This window comes from Borostomias antarcticus (assembly GCF_949987555.1).
Source record: "Borostomias antarcticus genome assembly, chromosome: 1".
Lineage (NCBI taxonomy): Eukaryota > Metazoa > Chordata > Actinopteri > Stomiiformes > Stomiidae > Borostomias > Borostomias antarcticus.
The window spans coordinates 53,842,013-53,861,152 of NC_140234.1; the positions used below are offsets into that span (position 1 = coordinate 53,842,013).

Here is a 19,140-nt window from a genome sequence, read left to right on the forward strand (position 1 = left end):
CAATCCAATGATAGGAGAGGCGGACCTGCTGGCTACATTCTCACACTTGGTTTCACTATGCGCTCGTAAAGAGGCTCCGTCTACTACAACCGCGGCGGTGCAGGTGCTCTGTCTCTTCGGGAGAGGATGCGGACGGAAGGACGGGGGAGGGAAGGGATGAAGGGAATCGCAGAAAGGAAAGGATACAGAATATGAATAAAAAGGGTATCGATTAGACACCGCGTGGTGCAAGGTCGAATATGAAAGATTCGTTGAACGGGGCACTTTGCTTGATAATAGCTGGTCGGCAATAGTACTATGATTTGGTATGTGGCCACTCTGATAGCAAGTGTATTCAGCACCAGAGGAACGGCCGCTCAAGGTGAGTTGAAGTGCAATATATATTGTGCCGCCCACAATATACGTTTTTTAGCGTCTGCACTTGTGTTTTCTGTTGGCCTTTGAATATCATTGTGAATATACTATGACAGTCAACAGCAAGGGCTGTATTTCATTGTAACAAATGGCTGCATTTCGCAAGTCACGTGAAAGTTCGGCTTTAGTTAATTGGTATCAGTGAATATGCCAGTGGAAAATATATGTCCTTGTAAAGAATACGCTTGATATAATGAAGACGAGTGCCACCTATAGTGTTCAAAATGATCTTTAATTGCCCAATTGCATTTCACGGAGATGTCTACCAGAGAGCATAGACCCTGGTAATGGGATATCGTCAGTACAGAAAGCTATTCTGTAATGTGTCATAGGAAATATAAATAGCAAATGCAATGAACGACTCTTGTTTAATGTAACAGGACATCTGTTGAAGAAATAACATTAACATTCATTATCAGTAAGGAATTAGGCCCAAATTGATAGGCCTGTTTCAAAAAGGGGTGTGACCGCATCAGTATTTCTTAGCTTGGAAAAGTAGGCATGGGTTTTCGTACTTAACGACTCATAGTCATGTTTGAATGAATGCAGTTGATATGTATAGGCCTATGCATTTTATCTTGTTTTTGTCCAATGCAACATTTCAGAGGGTAGGCAATATTGCTCTGTGTCTGTGTGGCATATGGCTGTTTTTAACGGTGTACTGCATATCAGCATGGGTGAACTAATGGTCTGGAGTGCAGCAATTGTCACTATCATGAGCACTATATAAATAATGCACGTTTGTTCACGTTTTCATGAGAACACTGTATTGACCTATGGACTTACTTAACCTTGCTCTTCCATTTATGTCCAGGTGAGGGAGACATTGCTTGAGAGGTCACCTGATAAACTGTGTTAACCCTCATGGTCAGTCGAAACGTCTTTAGGGCTTTGTCTTGTTTAAATCCTCAGGCTGCTATACCTTTCTGTATTCCTAATATCCCTGCTAGGAGTAAGGGTTTGGCACTTTTAAAAGAGTATCATAAACTGTTCGCTGTGTCATGGCAAAAAATATTGCAGATATGACCAGTGGCTGTGCTGAGTTGGCTTACCTTTTAATCATGTGAAACTGTTACTGTGTTGGTACTGTACAATGGTCAAGCATTCTTGTTTAAAAACTATGAGCTGTAAACCAATGAATAGGGATTATAATCACAAATGAATACACATGTGGATACTACATGCAAATATTTACTCTGCGGTTAAACGCCAAATTTGTGCAAATATGAGTGCATTGGATTACATTTTCTCATAATGCCTGGGTAATTTGTCCATCAGTGCTGCAGTCTGTCCAGTTCTGTAGAGGGCACATTATGGTAGATGTCAGGGTGGAGTTGGGGTTGCAGGGCCAGGGTCAATCCCATCTTAAAGCAATCAATTCAGCAAATTAATAAAATTAAAAAAGTTCCATGTGGAAAGATACGGACATTAATTACATTTCAATTCATCTCCAGAATTGGCTGGTGGTTAAATGGAATTGACCCTAACCAACCTCCCCAGCACCATGTGGTTCAATGTAGCCCACTACACTCTCACTGCTTTCTCTTCCCTGAGAGAAGGACAGAGCAATCCCCACTTTACTCTCAGCTTTTACTCGTTTATATTATGAGAACAGATAGATAGTAAGACCCTGACCTACTCACTCACTCACTCACTCACTCACTCACTCACTCACTCACTCACTCACTCACTCACTCACTCACTCACTCACTCACTCACTCACTCACTCACTCACTCACTCACTCACTCAGACACTCACACAATTTACTCATTAAAGGTGGGATAGGTAGTTTGCTTTTGGCTTTATTTGGTAAAATTGACATAATATCCTTTCAGCTATCAGTAACAGAAGTGCTCTGAGAATACACTTGGATCTCCGTGTTTACCGCTGCCTCTGTATATTGGATTCAAAGAATGCACCGCGCCCGAATGTATTGACCAATCAGGGTCTCTATCTCGCCACACCTACCAGTCATGTTTGGAGGGAGGGACTACATCATGATTGACAGGAGGGAGGGGCGGGTTCTTTTGAAAAAGATGACCAATCGGAGGCCTTGTTGATGTCAAACTACCTACCCCACCTTTAACTACTCACATCACTTTGACATACACACTTTATACTCATTCACGTTTTTGACGTTTTGATATAGTCCATTCTCACATACTAATTCCCTGACATGGTGGACTCTTAGTCTCAGGCATATGCTCTCTACCTTCTCTGTCCTGTTTCATGTGAGTATGGCCTGTGAAGCCCAGCCTAGAGAAAGCCTAGTGCTCAAGCTGAGGAAGGTAGACGCCTGCCAACACAGCGCTGGGGATATGCCAGCTCTTTATGCTGTCTACACTCCTCTCTCAACCAGTACAGTCCCTGTAGAATCTCCCTGCAAACGCCAATAGTGCATTCTGGGACAGCCAGAATGAGAAGTGGGCTCGGCTGGAGGACCGAACCTCCTGTCTATCTTCTGGTTGACTACTCATGCTCTGGGAGATGAGACCAAACACACTAACTTTAACACTCTCTCCAATCGCTTGGACAATGAGGAATCATGTTATTCACTGCTTGTGTGTTGCAGACATTTTGCTACTAGTGGCTCACATTTCATTAACATTTATGTGAATGTCTCTGGCCTGTCTGTATACCATGTGCAGGGCAGGGTCGATGAGACCTATGCACAAGAAAGGGAGTGTCTGTCTGCCTCATGTGAATCCTCAGGATATAAAAAAAGCCAAGCACTGCTCAGGCAGCCAAGTAGAAAATGGATTCCATCACTGAACAGGGAGGATCCAAGAATTTAAATGGAGGAACAAATAACAGTCATATTATTCGGCTCAGCAGAATTCAGGAGATTCAATGTACTGTTATTGACAGAGAGAGAAAGACAAAACTGCAGTAGAGAGATGGGGGGGGCAGTCTGTGGTTGAGGGTGTTTGAGTAGCTCACATGAAAGAGCCCTTGCTTTGCATGGAATTTATTGAGCAGATTTGATCACTCACAGTTATTTAGAGCTGCTCTGGCCCAAGTGATTTATTGACATCGAATACACACGTTATTTTCCATAACCACTGTAATTAGACAGGCCCATATGAGAGCACTAATATGCCCTAATAGCACCAATATGCTTCTTTATGCAATACATTTAAAACACCTTCGGGTCATGGCTGAAAAATGTACTACCCTGTACCTCTGTTGGGAGTTGAGTATGCGGACGGCGTCTGTATGGACATGTTTGTATAGAGGACATCAGTGACTTACAACTCCTGGCACAGACACAGACTCTTATCCTTATTCTCTGTAATATGCCCCTCTGGCAGGGCCCAATGGTGTTGGTCTGGCCTTTGGGCTTCTGGCAGGCCTGGTCCATTTCACACCTGTGCTTGTGTGTGCGAGCATGCGTGCGTGTGTCTGTGTGTGTGTCTGTGTGTATGTCTGTGTGTGTGTCTGTGTGTGTGTGTGTGTGCCCAGGCAGGAGCAGGTGTCAGCTCATTTATGGCTGATCCCCCTCCCTAATTGGGCCCTGCTTGACTGAGGGGCTGTACCATCAGGAGGGAGAGACTGGACTCACTACCCTGGCCTGAGAGACAGATAGATGCCATAGTGGGCATAGTGGTTACTGTTTGTCAGGTGACTTGACTGGTTTCAGAGTGAATGAGTATTAGTAGGCTATATTTTTATGGCAAGCCGTTTTAACGTGTTCCCTACAGTAAGACTAATTAGTCATTAATTAAAAGTGACTTGTAATTACCAGTAGTTACTAGTCAATATTCCAATAGCCTACTTTTATTAGTAAGTATTAATTGTACTTTTTCACTAGTCACTATTTCATTTTCAAGTCAAAATATATTATATACTAGTACTTACCTATTCAATATTAATCCAATCTTACTAAGAACAAATTGCACATGGGGCTCTGCAGTTCAAATATTATTTGCTTCTGACTAGTCACTATTCTGTTACTAGTAACTACTGCATGTCAGTTTTACTGGTACAAATTAATTAAATACTAGCACTAAGTAACATTGTACTAGTAATAATTTATTTTTGACTTGTCAGTAATGGCTTGTCAAAACAATTCAATGTAAAATCTTACCAATACGAATACAAATGTTGATATCTTCTTTTGGGCTGGACATATAACTACTAGGATCTATTTAATAGTGATTATTTATAATATACAGTAGTGCCTAGTACATTTCTTTGCACTTAATTGCCATTCAAATAATTAATTTGTAAATAAGTAAAATTTGAATAGTTATTAGTCAATATTGAACAAGACTAGTCAGAGCTGAATAGATGATCAATATTGAAATCACTACTACATTAGTTGCAACAAAGTCCTCATTTTGAATTACAATTAGAATCTTAGCCTGTTTGGATCTACAGTATCTAATGCTGCAACTTCATCTAGTGGAAACATTCAAATTAGGTAGAATCTCACCTATCTCATCTCTCCTTTTTTCTAAAATGAGTTGATGAGCACAGTTGCTAACAATGGAGATGTCTTTTTATTTAGTTCATCAAAATCCATGTGTCACATCTGTTCCAAGACAAGGATATTTACTATTTTTTAATGTAACCTATATTTTACCAGGCACGTAAAATTCGTTAGAGAACATATTATTTGCCATAACTGATTTACAATAACAGCCTGGCAAGAGTCAAATGGTCTCCAGTAGGGACAGCGGTTGGGATTAAAATAAAATGGAAGACAGAATGGACAAACTCAGACACATAAAAGCAACAGCAAACAGTGGAAACAAGCACATCACAACAAAAAGAGACCCCACAAACTACATGAGGAGAGACCTAAGACTACACAGCACAGCAGCAGCAATTAGACATGACAGCAGCACAACATGGCACAATGATAGGTACAGCCAATTGGATCACAGGATTTCTCCAACCTGAAATCTACATTACGGAGGCATGATTAGGTTTGCAATGGGCCGGAAATTTGCTCTGGAATTTTGGAAATGTTGACTTTTTTCTAGCCTTACCGCCTTTTTTCAACAATTTATTTCATTTTATAAAATTATTTTAAGGATTTTATCTCATTTTTACCCAATTTGGTAGCCAATTGACCCTGACCTAGTGTCCAATTACCCCCCACTAACTAACTAGCCCCAATTACCCCTTACTAACTAACTAGCCCCAAATATTTATGTCTGTATATGCAGGGACGTCTCCAGACCTGTTTGACTGGGGTGGCATAAGTGGGGCACAAAGTTATGCAAGGGGGGCACACTTCGCCATTTTTTTGGTGCGTGATGGAGCAAACCGCACACGCGCACGAAGCGCAGATCATGCCCACAGCGGTGATTCTGAAGTTTTAATTAACCATAGCCTACTAATTTCCCCACAGCATAGCACAAATGCACACATCCAAAGAAAATATCTTGCATATCAAGCATCAACACTTTACAGCAGAGAATAGTGTGACAAAAACGTGTGCTTACCTTTCTGTTTATTTGCCCAAAACAGGCAACAAAATATCCATAGAGCCCTCTGTGTACAGTTTTGGAGGTGATTCATCATGCAAATCTTCTATAGCCTAGCCATGTAGTATAGATAGACAGAATTAGTTAGCTAAAAAGCACTGTTTACATCAAACAACATTCAAACAGGCTACAGTATTAAGTACAGTATAGGCCTATTCAAGGCTTCAACTGAACTTATAGCTACCAAACACAGCAGCAGACGTTAGCTAAAATGCTGCTGAATGCAAAAGTTGGATGATTCAACTTTAGTTCCCTTGTTTTAGGTTGATTGTCATTGGTCCAGAGAGGCTTCTTTCAAAAGACAATGGCCTATCATGGTAGAGGGGGCACCAGGGTTGGCCAGTCAGATTCCAGTGGGGGCCAGTGCCACCTAGCCTCGTGTCACCAGGCCCTCCTTGGGGGAGAGCCTGGTTTCTATTCACTTGGTCTCCGCTCTAGAGCCCACTGGTCTCCGCTCTAGAGCCCACTGGTATCCTGTCACACAAATGCCGAACCGAGCAGCCTAGTCTCGCCATTCGCTACAAATTAAAATAAAACATGGACATACCAAAAAAAGTAGGCTATTCCAGAAGTTCTTGCCGCATCACATCGTAGGTTTATGGGTAGGCCTGTCTTTGGACAGTATTCACCGGAAATCACAACTGCAAAGCAAAGAGGCCCCAGGCTAGTGCCACCACTGCGCCCCCCTAGCCCCGCCCCTGTGTATATGATAAGGTAAATACAGTTTATTCCATTGAATTCCAAGAAATTTCTGTTAACTCCCATGGAAAGTTTCCAACTTTTAATATTCCCATAATTTTGCAACCCTAAGCATGATGACCATGGATGGAGAAGCTCTCAGAATGGTACACTGTGTGTGTGTGTGTGTGTGTGTGTGTGTGTGTGTGTGTGTGTGTGTGTGTATCTTTAGACTACAGTGCTCTAGGAGATCTGTTAAGATGCCCAGTATGGTATTTTTATTCATTTTACATTTTACAAATTAATTTATTCATGCCTGGGTTTGGCAGACTGCATGTTGAACCGGTAGGCGGGACAAGAGTGAGTCACTGAGTTGCAGTCAGTTTGTGATCCTGGTGTTCACATGTACATGATGTACATGACTGTCTTATAGTCGCACTGTCTGCGTTTCTATCTTGGTATTTATCTTGAAGGGTACATTCTGTACAGTATGTTGTACCAACTCTACAGTATTTGTTGTGTGTAGTACCTTTTATTCCTATCAACGTATATAACCTATCTACAGTACAGACACATCACACTTACAGACCCCCCCCCCCCCACACACACACACACAGTTCTCTGATGTGACCTTCAGCACATGCAGGCTGGCATTCAATTACTGCCCTGTCAGAGACCCATCCAGCCCAGCGGCTGCATGTCCTTGAGGTTCCCTCTCTAGTCTACTGTATATTCCATTTCATTCTATGCGTTGTGCCTTCTGTCCTGCAGAATTCTGCCCATAAGGTATTGCATAGGCCTTTACACTGGGCTTGTTCGATGTTCTTTTTTAAATGTGTTACAACCCTTGCTTTTTGCAGCAGTGTGTGCTACAGTATGAACCCCAAGTACTCCTCAATACGTTACTGAGATTTTTGTGTGTCAGAAAGAGGATTTAGGCACCCTGGGGTGAATTTAAACACTGTAAAATCCAGTCCAGCATATATTATTTCTCATATTACTCTCTATATTTATTCACATTTGCTATGATCTCTCATGATATTGACCGTCATTAATGTCTAAATATTTCAGAGCTATATTGTTCTAGCTGCATAATTATTTATAATTAGAAAGTGCCCCGAGAGTCTACAAACAAATCTGTGATCATTATTGCAAGTACAATGCTAAGTACTTACCATGCAAGTGCCATTATCAGTCGAAAATCTGGTTGAAATCTCAAGTGCATTTAACTCCTCACTGTCCCTGCTGTTCAGTGGCGATGATTCATGTGCGTCTCTGGACAGATGTTGATTGACTCGGAACAGATGTCTTTTATTGATTAAGTGAGTTGCAACAGAAGGAGGCTGCGCATCATGAGTTGCTACCGTTGGTATTGTGGGTGAACCTGCCTATTTAACCTGGGCCAAATAAAGGCAAATTATTCCCCTGCGTTGTGCTTTGGGACATGAACTGCCTTTGATTTATCTAATTTACCTGACAGAGGTAGACAGTGGAGTTTAACTGAATTAAATGTAGCCATTTAGGAATGTGCCATGATACTGTAGTACTGTCGTAGTGATTCTGTCTATAGACTGGTTATTGTCTATAGAACGAGTGAAATGTTCATATGTTTTTCTTTGTTTAGCTGACATTCCACAGCCTTGGTGCAATACTTTTTTTCTGCTGTTGTCTTAGTTACAGCACTAAACAAATATCGTGTGAGCTCCTGTCTTGACTTGTGATCTTTGGATGGAGCATGTGTGTTGTAAGATCTCAGCCTATGGTGGTGGGATATAGCAGGCTTGTATCATGATTTGCACCGCTGACATTTATGTCCTGTTGAGAGCGTAAATATGTTCTCTTGAAAAAGGCCCCATAAACCCTAGCAGGTCACTGTGTCTCCATTAAGGAAATGAAAACAGCGGTAGCAGTGACCGGGCCTGTGCTGATCGTCCCCCTGTGCTGATCTCATAAAGGGATTGGGGAGTTATTAGCCAGGCAGTATATTATTCTCTGTCTTCATGGTCTTTATAGCAATTCCTCTGCCCAAGACGGCTTTCTGGTGACCAGGATCCAAAAATAATGTAACCTTAAACCGTTGAACTCCTGCAACCTGAACTGTCTGTAGAGAAACAATGGATCTCAGCCTAGGGTTTGGGGGGCTTGATTTATATCAGGTGACACATGATAACACTTAGCTACTCAAGCCAAACAAAATAATGTGACTAACATGTTTCCTTGTTCATTTGGGTGGATGATATGTGTTGGTCTCCCACTTACTAAACCCAAGTGTCTACTATTAGATCAAGAGGACATACTTGTTGTCCAGTGGTGATATTTTGGTATACTTTACAAGGATTGGACCAATCCAAGTGCTCTTGTCCGTCTTCCTCAGGGGTGGACAGCGTTAGTGATCTGTTCTTCTGCATGTTTTTACTTTCATTTCATTGGGTTCTTTATGGGGGAAACCCTTGCGAACACGGGCAGAAAGGCCCGGAGACCTTCTTGCTGTGAGGCAACAGTGCTACTGCGCCACCGTGTCATACGTGAGTGATTTTGGGGTTCAGTGTCTTGCTCAAGGACACTTCGGAACATGTCACTCCGATCCAGTCATCAGGCATCTCCCATAGACTTTGCTAGAGAAACAATTGCTAGAGAGACTTTGCTAGAGAATCAACAAATGAGTTAAGAGGAGTGTGAGACCTGAATCTCCATTCATGGCATGTTTATACAGTTCCCGTAAGCTCATTTGAATTTGAAGGTTTTGGGTGTTGAGGTCAACTGAATTGGAGAGGTACTGAGAGGAGTAGGTTAGGATACTCATGTGATTGTGGTGCGCCCACAGGAGAAGGGGGTACAGCTTTCTACACAAGCGCATTAAGAGGTCATGGTGTTCACAGACTGAGGAGCATCACTTCGCCTACGGCTCTATGTCACAACTCCCCCCTCTCTCTGCATGAGACTTCACAGCTCAACCTCCCCCTCTCTCTCTCCCCCTCACCCTCCTCTCTCTCTTTCCTCCCCTCTCAAACCTTTTTGTGCGTGGCTGTAAGCCAGCGCAAATACTGTAGAATAGCGTTTGTCGGGTTGTCACTCCCTCCCTCCCTCCGGTCAATGTTGACCTTCATTTCTCTGTTGGCACCATAAGAGGCAGTAATCCCAGCACACCAAAATAAAGAAGGACACCAAAATCATCCGATCTCCACTGCACAAGTAGAGTAGCGGTGAAAGCATTGGACTCCCACCCGGGAGATCGGGGTTCAAGGCCCCGGTAAGGATGATTTTATGGGACTATACCCCAAACCTCCACATGTTCATCCTTTCACTCCGACCTTTAGCCTTTGCCTTATAGGTCAGATCCTGTCCCAACCCCAACCCTTATTCTAACCCCAACCCACACTAGGGACTGGAAGAAGGACACCAAAACCATCCTGTCGATCTCCACTGTGTTGTGTCCACGCCACTAGGTGGCATAGTTGAGTCATGTGATTTCAGGAAAGTAAAGTAGACAGTACCTGCGCACAGTGTAGTTGCCCAGTGAGCCGTGTAGTAACTGACTGGTACGTTCAATAAAGACACTGGAACGGAACGACTGCCTACTTCTTCCTTCTACTACAAACATAACACACTGCACAAGTAGAGTAGTGGTGAGAGCATTGGGCGACTTTATGGGACTATAACCCAAACCTCCACACGTTCATCCTTTCACTCCAATCTTTGTATGCCTTACCTTTGTCCAGAAACAGAAGTTGAACCAATTGCCGCAAAATAGCTAACGTTACAGGAACCAACACTGTAACTGCTTTAGCCACTGACCGCTACCATTAATGTTATGGAAGCTGCTGCGAGTTGTTGTGAGCTCATGAGCTAACTAGCTATACCGCTCTTATTGTGCTGGATAAGCATTGGAAGCATTGGAACTGATGTGTCCAGGCGACAAGACCTATCTTAATTTATCAGACATTATTTCATGTCATTTCAATTCACAGCTATTTCAGTGGCATGACTAGCTTCTGTCCTACCAGTCCTGAACAGAAACAAGCCAGCCACGCACATTAGCCAGGCTGGACCTGCCTGGTTTCTTTTCTCGCCTCTATCTCTTTCACTTTTCTCTGTTGCTGATTAGCCTAATGTATTATTTTAATTTTTTTTTAAATTTGACTGGAGCACGTATCGTTTGTCATGGCCTACAAACGATGCAAGATTGTGCCATTTTTTTTCAGACTGGGTAGCTAGCCTTGAGGCCGGATTCATAGTCGACGCAAACTACATAAGCGCAAGCAACGCAAGCTTCGCAAGGCCACGCAAGATCTCGTTGCGTCCTTGTGTGTGTCATGCCGAAATTTGTCACTTGACGCAAGCAATAGTGCAATTCCTTGCGTTTCCACAAAACAAAACACAGAACGCAAGCTCTCGAGTCATGTTGGAGCTTGCGTTCACAACGTAGCTTGCGTTGTTTACGTCGACTATGAATCAGGCATAAGACTTATGTTGCATTGTTGCTGCCTGGTTTTTAGCATGCCATTTAATCTTTAGACTGTGTGCACACTGTGGTTTTTTATGTAGTGGATAAGTTACCCAGAGCGGATTTTGTGTTGAAAAAAAGATGCGGCTCTCGCGAACCGTATTTCATTCATTTCAACATTCTTGACTCTACCCAAGTTCGATACATTGTATCTTACGTTTTATCTTGTAACCAACCGTTACATTATTTACTTGCACTTAGCAAACTTTTTGGCTTTTACTGTCATGTCAAAAAGTAGAAAGATTGCTCTGGCTGTAGCCTATTTAGAGGCTGAAGAGGAGAGAGTTGGTCGGACTCGATTATGGGTTCACAATATCCTCCGTGGCTGACAGCAGTACGGGGCCTATAATATTATCATATCGTATATATATATATCATATCGGTCGTCTGATAAAAATATGCTCCATGTCATAGCGGATTTCTCAAAAAGTTGAACTATTTTCAACTTCAGGAATCCGCTCTGGCCAGCGCACAGCGCAAAGGTGCAGCGCATTTCAATATCCGCCCGCATTTTGATCTTTTCCCATAGCTTTGAATGGAAAATAAGCGTGCACACAGCCTTTAGGGCTATTTTGTGGTCATGTGCAATTCGGTCATTAAGGCTAAGCCATTTTTACACTGCTTTTTTGCACCTCTTACCAGAGGGGCACAATGGCAGAGCAGAGTCCAGGAGTGACTGGCAGACACTGTTCCACTTTAGAAAAAGTGTAATTTTATTAAATCTCCTCTGTTTCAGTCCTAACGCTGTGCTGTCTCAAATCAAATAAAGTGGATTAACTTTTCTGCCGGATAAAGCAGATTGAACTGGTAAACAATCACTAACTGATGCATACTGTAGGGTCTTCAGGGACAATATATTTCAGGTTTCATTCCGATGTGTTCAGTTGTGAAGAAACAATGGTTAACGGTGACACTTCCCATTTTAAACACCAGTGACAACGGTGTACCGCAGGCCAGTGAACATTAGTGAACTGTGGCCTTCCTGAAGCATAGCCTGTTTTTCCTCCCAGCTCCACTGTACATGGAAGCTATACTTTCTGTATTGTTTTTTCCCTTGATCATGCAAATTATACTGTTAATGTAAGCGTTAAGTTATTCGGGCTGGTGTTTCTGGAGAGTGAATCGTCAGCATGTCTCCTGATCCCTAAAGCGATTTCCCACCTGGGCGAGGAGGGGCGGCCGCGCTCGCCCTCTTGACAGAGGAGTAGATCCAGGCTCAATGAGAGCGGGGGAGGCGGCTGGAGAAAATCCATTCCCAAAGTGAGCGTTCTGCTGAGGCAGGTACGCCGACCTTTCAGCCGTCCAATAGGTCAGCTCTCGGCAGCGTGGGCTGAGCGCCAGCCTCGGTGCCGTACCACGGCACTCATAGTAAAGCTCATCTGAGCAGGAGCCAGCTAGGATCAATGGAACCTCTTGGCAGCTCATTTACTGTCCAGTACACCACGTACACTGCGCTCACCAAGAGACAACCCACCACCGAACAGTGGTCGAGACCGTCCGGTAGGAGAAATGGGAAGTAGGAAGTATTATATACAGTATGCGTATATGTGTAATATAGAGGCGGTACTGCACACGTTATGGATGGCTGTTCCTGGATTCACTGCAATTGGTCTACAGTTTCTCCGCTTGGTCAGCAAAATGTTAGCGTTGTAGTGTACAGTACCAACACCCATGCCCTGTCCTCTGCCTCCCTCTCTCCTTTCAGGGACCTCCTGTAAAACTATGATTCTCTTCTGAGCTCACCCTCTTTTTGCCCCACCCCCCCCACCCCGCCCCCCAGGTGCCCACAGTGTAAGAGAGGAGCCCCGGTTTGTGACGGCGCGTGCTGGAGAAAGCGTGATCCTGGGATGTGACGTGTCCCCTCCCCTGGACGGCCAGCAGCCCCCCTACGTGGTGGAGTGGTTCAAGTTTGGAGTGCCCATCCCCTTTTTCATCAGCTTCCGCTTCTACCCTCCTCATGTGGACCCAGAGTACACCGGTAAGAACCCCCCCCCCCCCCCCCCCCCGTCTGTGTGTAATCCCCCCCTGCCTGTTTGTGTGGATCCAGCTGTGGACAGCAGCTCCCTCATCTGCTGTAAATGTAGGGAGCCGTACTTGTTCGAGATGATGGAATGAGGACACGTGTAACGCATTAAGATGAAGAAAAAAAAGCAACCTCTACAGTCAGAGACACTGAAGCAGACTGCTCAATTAACGCTCATGCTACTGTATTGCTGATGACGGTACACTAACTCCTACACATTTGTCATCCTCTTTAAATTTTCTTTGGCAGCTTTTGACACCATCGGCCTAATTATGAGGAGCTTGCCGAAAGCAGGGTACACTCTTTGACACCCGGGCTAGACAGCGTTAATGTTGCACTGTATTCTTACAGTACCGCCCAAGTTCAGCTCAGTTCCCACTGCAGTTTGGCCTTCAGGCATGGCCCCTGACCCACACAGAGGCCTTTAGGTGCTGTAATGCCTGGGGAGCTGGGGACTCTGTGCTGGGTCGCACTGACTGGCACCGTCTATTAGAAGCTTCAGCTGCTGTTCTCTCCTCACACAGTGTACAGGCCCATTAGAAGACTAGCCTTCATCACCGTACATCTGCTGAGCCTGAGTGCAGAGAGAAATATCCCTCGCTCAGCAGTTTGATGCTACAGTATTAGGCTACTGTACTTTACTCTACACCCGCCAACCCACACACTCCACTGACATGCACACAACACAGCACAGCAAGACTGTGGGATACAGGCATGAAATCCCACAGCCACACAGGACATAAAGCTGTGTGTCGCGTGTCCATGTTAGGGAACCTTTGTTTAGTCGTTTACTGTACCATTTTGATGCTCACCGTGAGCATTCCTAACTGACAGCGGGGCACACTGTATCTGGTAACAAACAGCCACAGCATCATATGTCACTCAGTGTTTAGCCCTGCAACAGTGTGATAATGGCTGTGACTGTGGCATGCTTCGCACGTGCAGATCAGTGTCTGGAGTTCACTAGAGTCCCCCACCCCCTCTCTCTCTCTATCTATAGTATCTATCTCTCTTGCTCTTGCTCTTGCTCTCACACACTCTCTCTCTCTCTCTCTCTCTCTCTCTCTCTCACACACACACACACACACACACACACACACACACACACACACACACTCAATAACTCAAACACTCCTGCACACACATACATTCTCAGACCATTCTCATGAATTCTCATCTCCAATAAATAATTCATCCAGGGGAAAAGAGTGAATGTACTATCATTCCCCCGTCTGGCTGGTTCTGAGAGAGAGTAAATGTCCTGTACTTAGCCTATAATTATGTATGTCTGGTGGTTTTAAATAAATATATTCTGACAGAGATTAGAGTCTGTGCTGGTTCAAGCCAGTCATCCACAGCCTCTGTCAGTGAGCTTCACATGTCATACTGTAGCTACAGTCCATATATTCACCTCTGACCCTCTGGTATCCCCTATGACAGACATCTGTCTCAGATTATTCTGGCAAACATGGTTCACACTACAGTATGTTCCCAATTCAATTTGAGTGGCTCAGAGATTAGATTGACTTTTTTGATGGAGGAAAGATAGAGTTTAAGTGTGTAACAGCCCCCCAGCTACTGTCTGATTCACTTGCAGGCAGAAATTATGTGCTCCTCCTTTAGTGTGTTTGTCAATTTGCCCTGCGGTGTTATGGAAATGTAACGTTTAGAAACATCTATTTTTACACCCACTCAAGCTATGAGGCGATCAATAATTCATATAAGATTTGTGGTTTGTGAAGTTTTAATCACCGTTCTCTCCATTATGGGGCAGGCTGGTTTCTAAGCACTTCGTATCTTTCTCAATTTCTGCTCCAATCAGATACAGAGATTAGCCTACAGTGAGAACTTTGACTAGATCTTCTGTTCATAGCTGTTGCTTTTTATACAGTACTGTATATTGCAGCCCATGTGTGATATGAGCTCTGTGTTCCTGTCGGAGGGCTGTTGTCACTGTAGGCAGCTTTGCTAGAAGACGACTGTCTACAGTATGTAGTTTACTATCTATAGCCCTGGGGGATGTGCGTCCTGATGTGGCTACAGAACTGTTAACTCTGTTTACCGCACGCCTCTCACTCCCTGACAGATATGAGTAGAGGTCGATGCCTACCCTTAACGCCACCTCCCACCCCACTCAGCACTTCATCACCCAGGCAAAAATACACCCGACTTTTAAAGCCTTGCCTTTTTACTGCAAGACTGCAGTCCCCCCACTCTTCCCTCTTTCCTTTTGTCTCATCGATTTTCTGCTCACAAAAAACAGCCATTTTCTTCCCCAAGAGTATCTATCGCATCTATATGCAGCGCAGAGAGAGAGCAATCCAGCCTGCCTTCAACGTCAATACAGTTACCTGACGCTCCGAGTGAGCCCACAGGGCAACGGTGCTTACAGTACATCTCCACTTCAAAGTTTGGAACAATGCTGCATCCCAGGGCGCCCCTCAAACTGAACAGCGGCCAGTATTGGAGTCTGCTCGGCTGTCAGAGCTAGCCACGTGAGTCAACAGGCACGCTGAAAGCTGTGAGACAACAGCTAGGCAGTCAAGGATTTCACCATGTCTGGTGTCCTCAGCTTCTCCCGTCCCCTTGTGACTTGCCTCCTTTTTGAAATTCTAATTTATCTCCTTGAGTCTTTGAGAAAAGGCAGTCTTTTTCAGTATTGACACCGAGTGTTTTCCTATTTCGGCCCATGTGCTTCATCAGATAGTTGAAGCAAGCTGGAGACAGGGACAGATTGCCCCCCAGGTAATGTTATCCATTAATCCTAATACTGGCAGGCAGCTCTCTTCTGGCCAGGGCTTGCTGGTAATTTGTTTATTGTGAGAGGTTGTGAGGTAGTATGGATTGGGGAACAGCTCAAATTCAAATCCAATCATTTTCATTTTGGGTCAAATCAAATCCCCATGACCTTGATCAATGGCATTAGCAACCTGTTTTATTGAAGCCATGTGTATTCAAAGTGGATAAATCAGGGATTATGTGACACAGCATGATCTCAGGCTTTAGAAAACCAACCTGCTCGTAGGTGCTGTTTACCTATAGCTAGGCGTGTGGGGGGGGGCGGGATAATGGGTTAGAAACAGTGGTGACGAGTTAGTCTTCATGTACTGTATGCAGTGAGAGTATACCCTCCTTTAATGCATCCAGATGGCTCTGGTTGAAGAGGGAAGGGCAGCGGGGGCAGAACAATGCCACTTGGACACAGGCCGGGGTCTGGTCAGCCTCGGTTCGGTCTCCTGGATGAGGGTGTCTGTTGCAAGACCTGAAACACCCAGTGACTCCAGGAAACAACATTGATGATCTGTGCAAGTTGGTGCATAATACGATGCTTCTGTGAGAATGAATGAGTGGCTTAAAGAGTAGAGATGCTTGTCAGTGGTAACGACGACACAACACACAGAAGTCACTTCTGGTAAGACGCAGGAGGAGTCAGGCCTGGAGGCAACCCACAGTGCCTGGAGCCTCCTAGTGTCACCAACACCTGCTGCCAGCAACTCACCTGCCACCCTAAGCCCCCAAGAGACTGCAGCAACTCACAGAGCCTCCAAACACAGCAAGCTGCAACAACAACTGGCTGTGCTCCTTCTGCCCAACCAAGGATCCAGTAGCCCCAATCATTGAAGAGAACTGAGTGGCAGCAGTTCGATGAGGATGTTAATCAGATCTTGGCATGGAGGTATGCTGAGGGAGTGTAAAGTCTGAGAACATCGACCAGTTTCGGGTGATTTCCTTGCTCAGTGTGGAGAGCAAAATCTTCGTCAGCATCGTGGCCAGCATCGTGGTCTCTCCAACTTCCTATTGAGCAACAAGTACATCAACAAGTACTGTACCTGACGCAGAAGGGAGGTATTCCGGGAGTCCCTGGTAGCCTGGAACCCACAGGCATGGTAATCCAGCTCATTAGGGAGGCAAGAGAAGGCAGAGGGGACCTGGCTGTACTGTGGCTGGATCTACCAATGCCTATGGCTCAACACCCTACAATCTGGTTGAGGTCACACTGGAGAAATACCATGTACCCCAGAAGGTGAAAAACCTCATCCTGGACTTTTACAGCAAGTTCAGCTTGAGAGTCTCCTCTGGCAGGTTGACACCTGACTGGCTCCAGCTGGAAGTGGGGATAATCACTGGTTGCTCCATCTCAGTGACCCTGTTCGCACTGGCAATGAACATGCTGGTTAAGGCAGCCGAAAGAGAATGCCGAGGCCCCCTCAGCAAGTCTGGAGTAAGGCAACCACCCATCAGAGCCTTCATGGACGACCTCACAGTGACAATAGCTGTACCAGGAGCCAGGTGGATCCCCCAGGGGTTGGAGAAGCTCATGCCATGGGTACGCATGAGCTGTAAACCTGCAAAGTCTAGGTCATTGGTTCTAAGGAAGGGGAAGGTCACAGACAGATTCCACTTCAGGCTGGGAGAAGACCAGATCCTGTCAGTCACTGAGAAATCAGTGAAGAGCCTCTACACAAATGGCTGTGACTGTCACGCAGCCTAAGCAACATCGGGCTGTATGGGAACAGCAACAAGCTTAGGCTCCCTTTCAGCTTGGTCAGGGAGGAGTTCATTGTGGCACAGGTGCGGGAACACCTGCACCTGCAGGATCCAGAGACAACAAAGTGTCCAGAGCAGGGATTGTTATGAGGACAGGGAGGAAGTGGAGGGCAGCCGAAGTAGTCCAGCAAGCAGAAACTCAGCTGAAGCTGAAGGCCATGCTTGTCCACATGTCGAAGTGTCCTTGAGCAAGACACCTAACCCCAAATTGCTCCCAATGAGCAGGTTAGCACCTTGCATGGCAGCTACCGCCATTGGTGTGTGAATGTGTGTGTGAATGGGTGAATGAGAGGCCATTGTAAAGCGCTTTGAGTGCCACTAAGGTGGAAAAGCGCTATATAAGTGTAGTCCATTTACCATTTACCATTACCCAGTCCAGACTGAGACCTGACATCATCTTGGTGTCTGAGGCCACAAGACAACTGATGCTACTGGAGCTCACAGTGCCCTGGGAGGAGAGGATGGAGGAGGCTCACGAGAGAAAGAGGGCAAAATACAAAGAGCTGGTGGAGGACTGTCGAAGGAGTGGTTGGAGGACTAGGTGTATGCCAGTGGAGGTAAGCAGTCTGGGATTTGCCAGTTACTCCCTGAGCAAGGCCTACGGTGCACTGGGTATAACAGGTGCCAACAGAAGAAGAGCCATAGGCAACAACGTGGAGCTGATGGCTTTGGTTGAAGAGGGGAGAGTAGCGGGGGGCCACTTGGACACAGGTCGGGGTCGCCTGAATGAGGGTGTCTGTTGCAAGACCCGAAACACCCAGTGACTTCAGGAAACAACACTGATGATGTGTCCACATTTTTGCATCATAAGATGCTTCTGTAAACTGAGTCAGTTGTACTCGTGGGGGGATGGTGGGGGGTAACGGGTTAGAAACAATGGTTAGTCTTCATGTACTGTATGCCTCGTTTAACCGTTACCATATGGTGAGGATCTCGAGAATGTGCATTTCTATGCAGAGCAAGCTAATGTATTGTGACCACCTGGAGTAGTCTATTCATGGATTATATTCTATTGTTGGTGTTCTGACTCCACCCTGTGTTCCTGTCCCTTCCCAGGTAGAGCCAACCTGCATGGGAAGGCATCTCTGCAGATCGACCCAGTGCGCTCTGAGGACCAGGGCTGGTACGAGTGCCGGGTCCTGATGCTGGAGCAGCAGTACAACACCTTCCACAATGGCAGCTGGGTGCACCTCACAGTCAATGGTGAGTCACCGTCTTCTTCCTGTCACCCACCTCTCTCCTTGCAGGGAGCCTTAGATATGTGGATACTTACAGTACTGTATGTGAGGGTTGACTCTTTGGATGGAGGGTTTGGAACCTAATATGAAGAATGGTAGTTTTCTATAGAATGGTCTTGTCAGATTCAAGATTCAAGATGAGTTTGTGCATCCTAATAATTTATAACCCAGTTCATCTTGTAGGTACTAGACAAGCACCAATGTTTCATTTGCTTATCTCAGTCTATTGTTTATCTTCA

The 19,140-nt window shown here is 45.1% G+C and overlaps 1 protein-coding gene across 1 annotated transcript in view; it reads left to right on the top strand.

The window, feature by feature from the left end:
- Positions 1–297: 297 nt before the first annotated feature.
- LOC311308701 (protein turtle homolog B-like) overlaps positions 298–19,140 on the top strand; it is a gene marked incomplete at both ends in the record, with an annotated part of 45,054 nt that continues 26,211 nt past the window's right edge. Inside the window, 3 exons of the mRNA XM_084437712.1 lie at positions 298–361; positions 12,873–13,070; positions 18,720–18,866. Of these exons, the coding sequence (XP_084293838.1) occupies positions 298–361; positions 12,873–13,070; positions 18,720–18,866 (409 nt within the window). The remainder of the gene's footprint in view (positions 362–12,872; positions 13,071–18,719; positions 18,867–19,140) is intronic.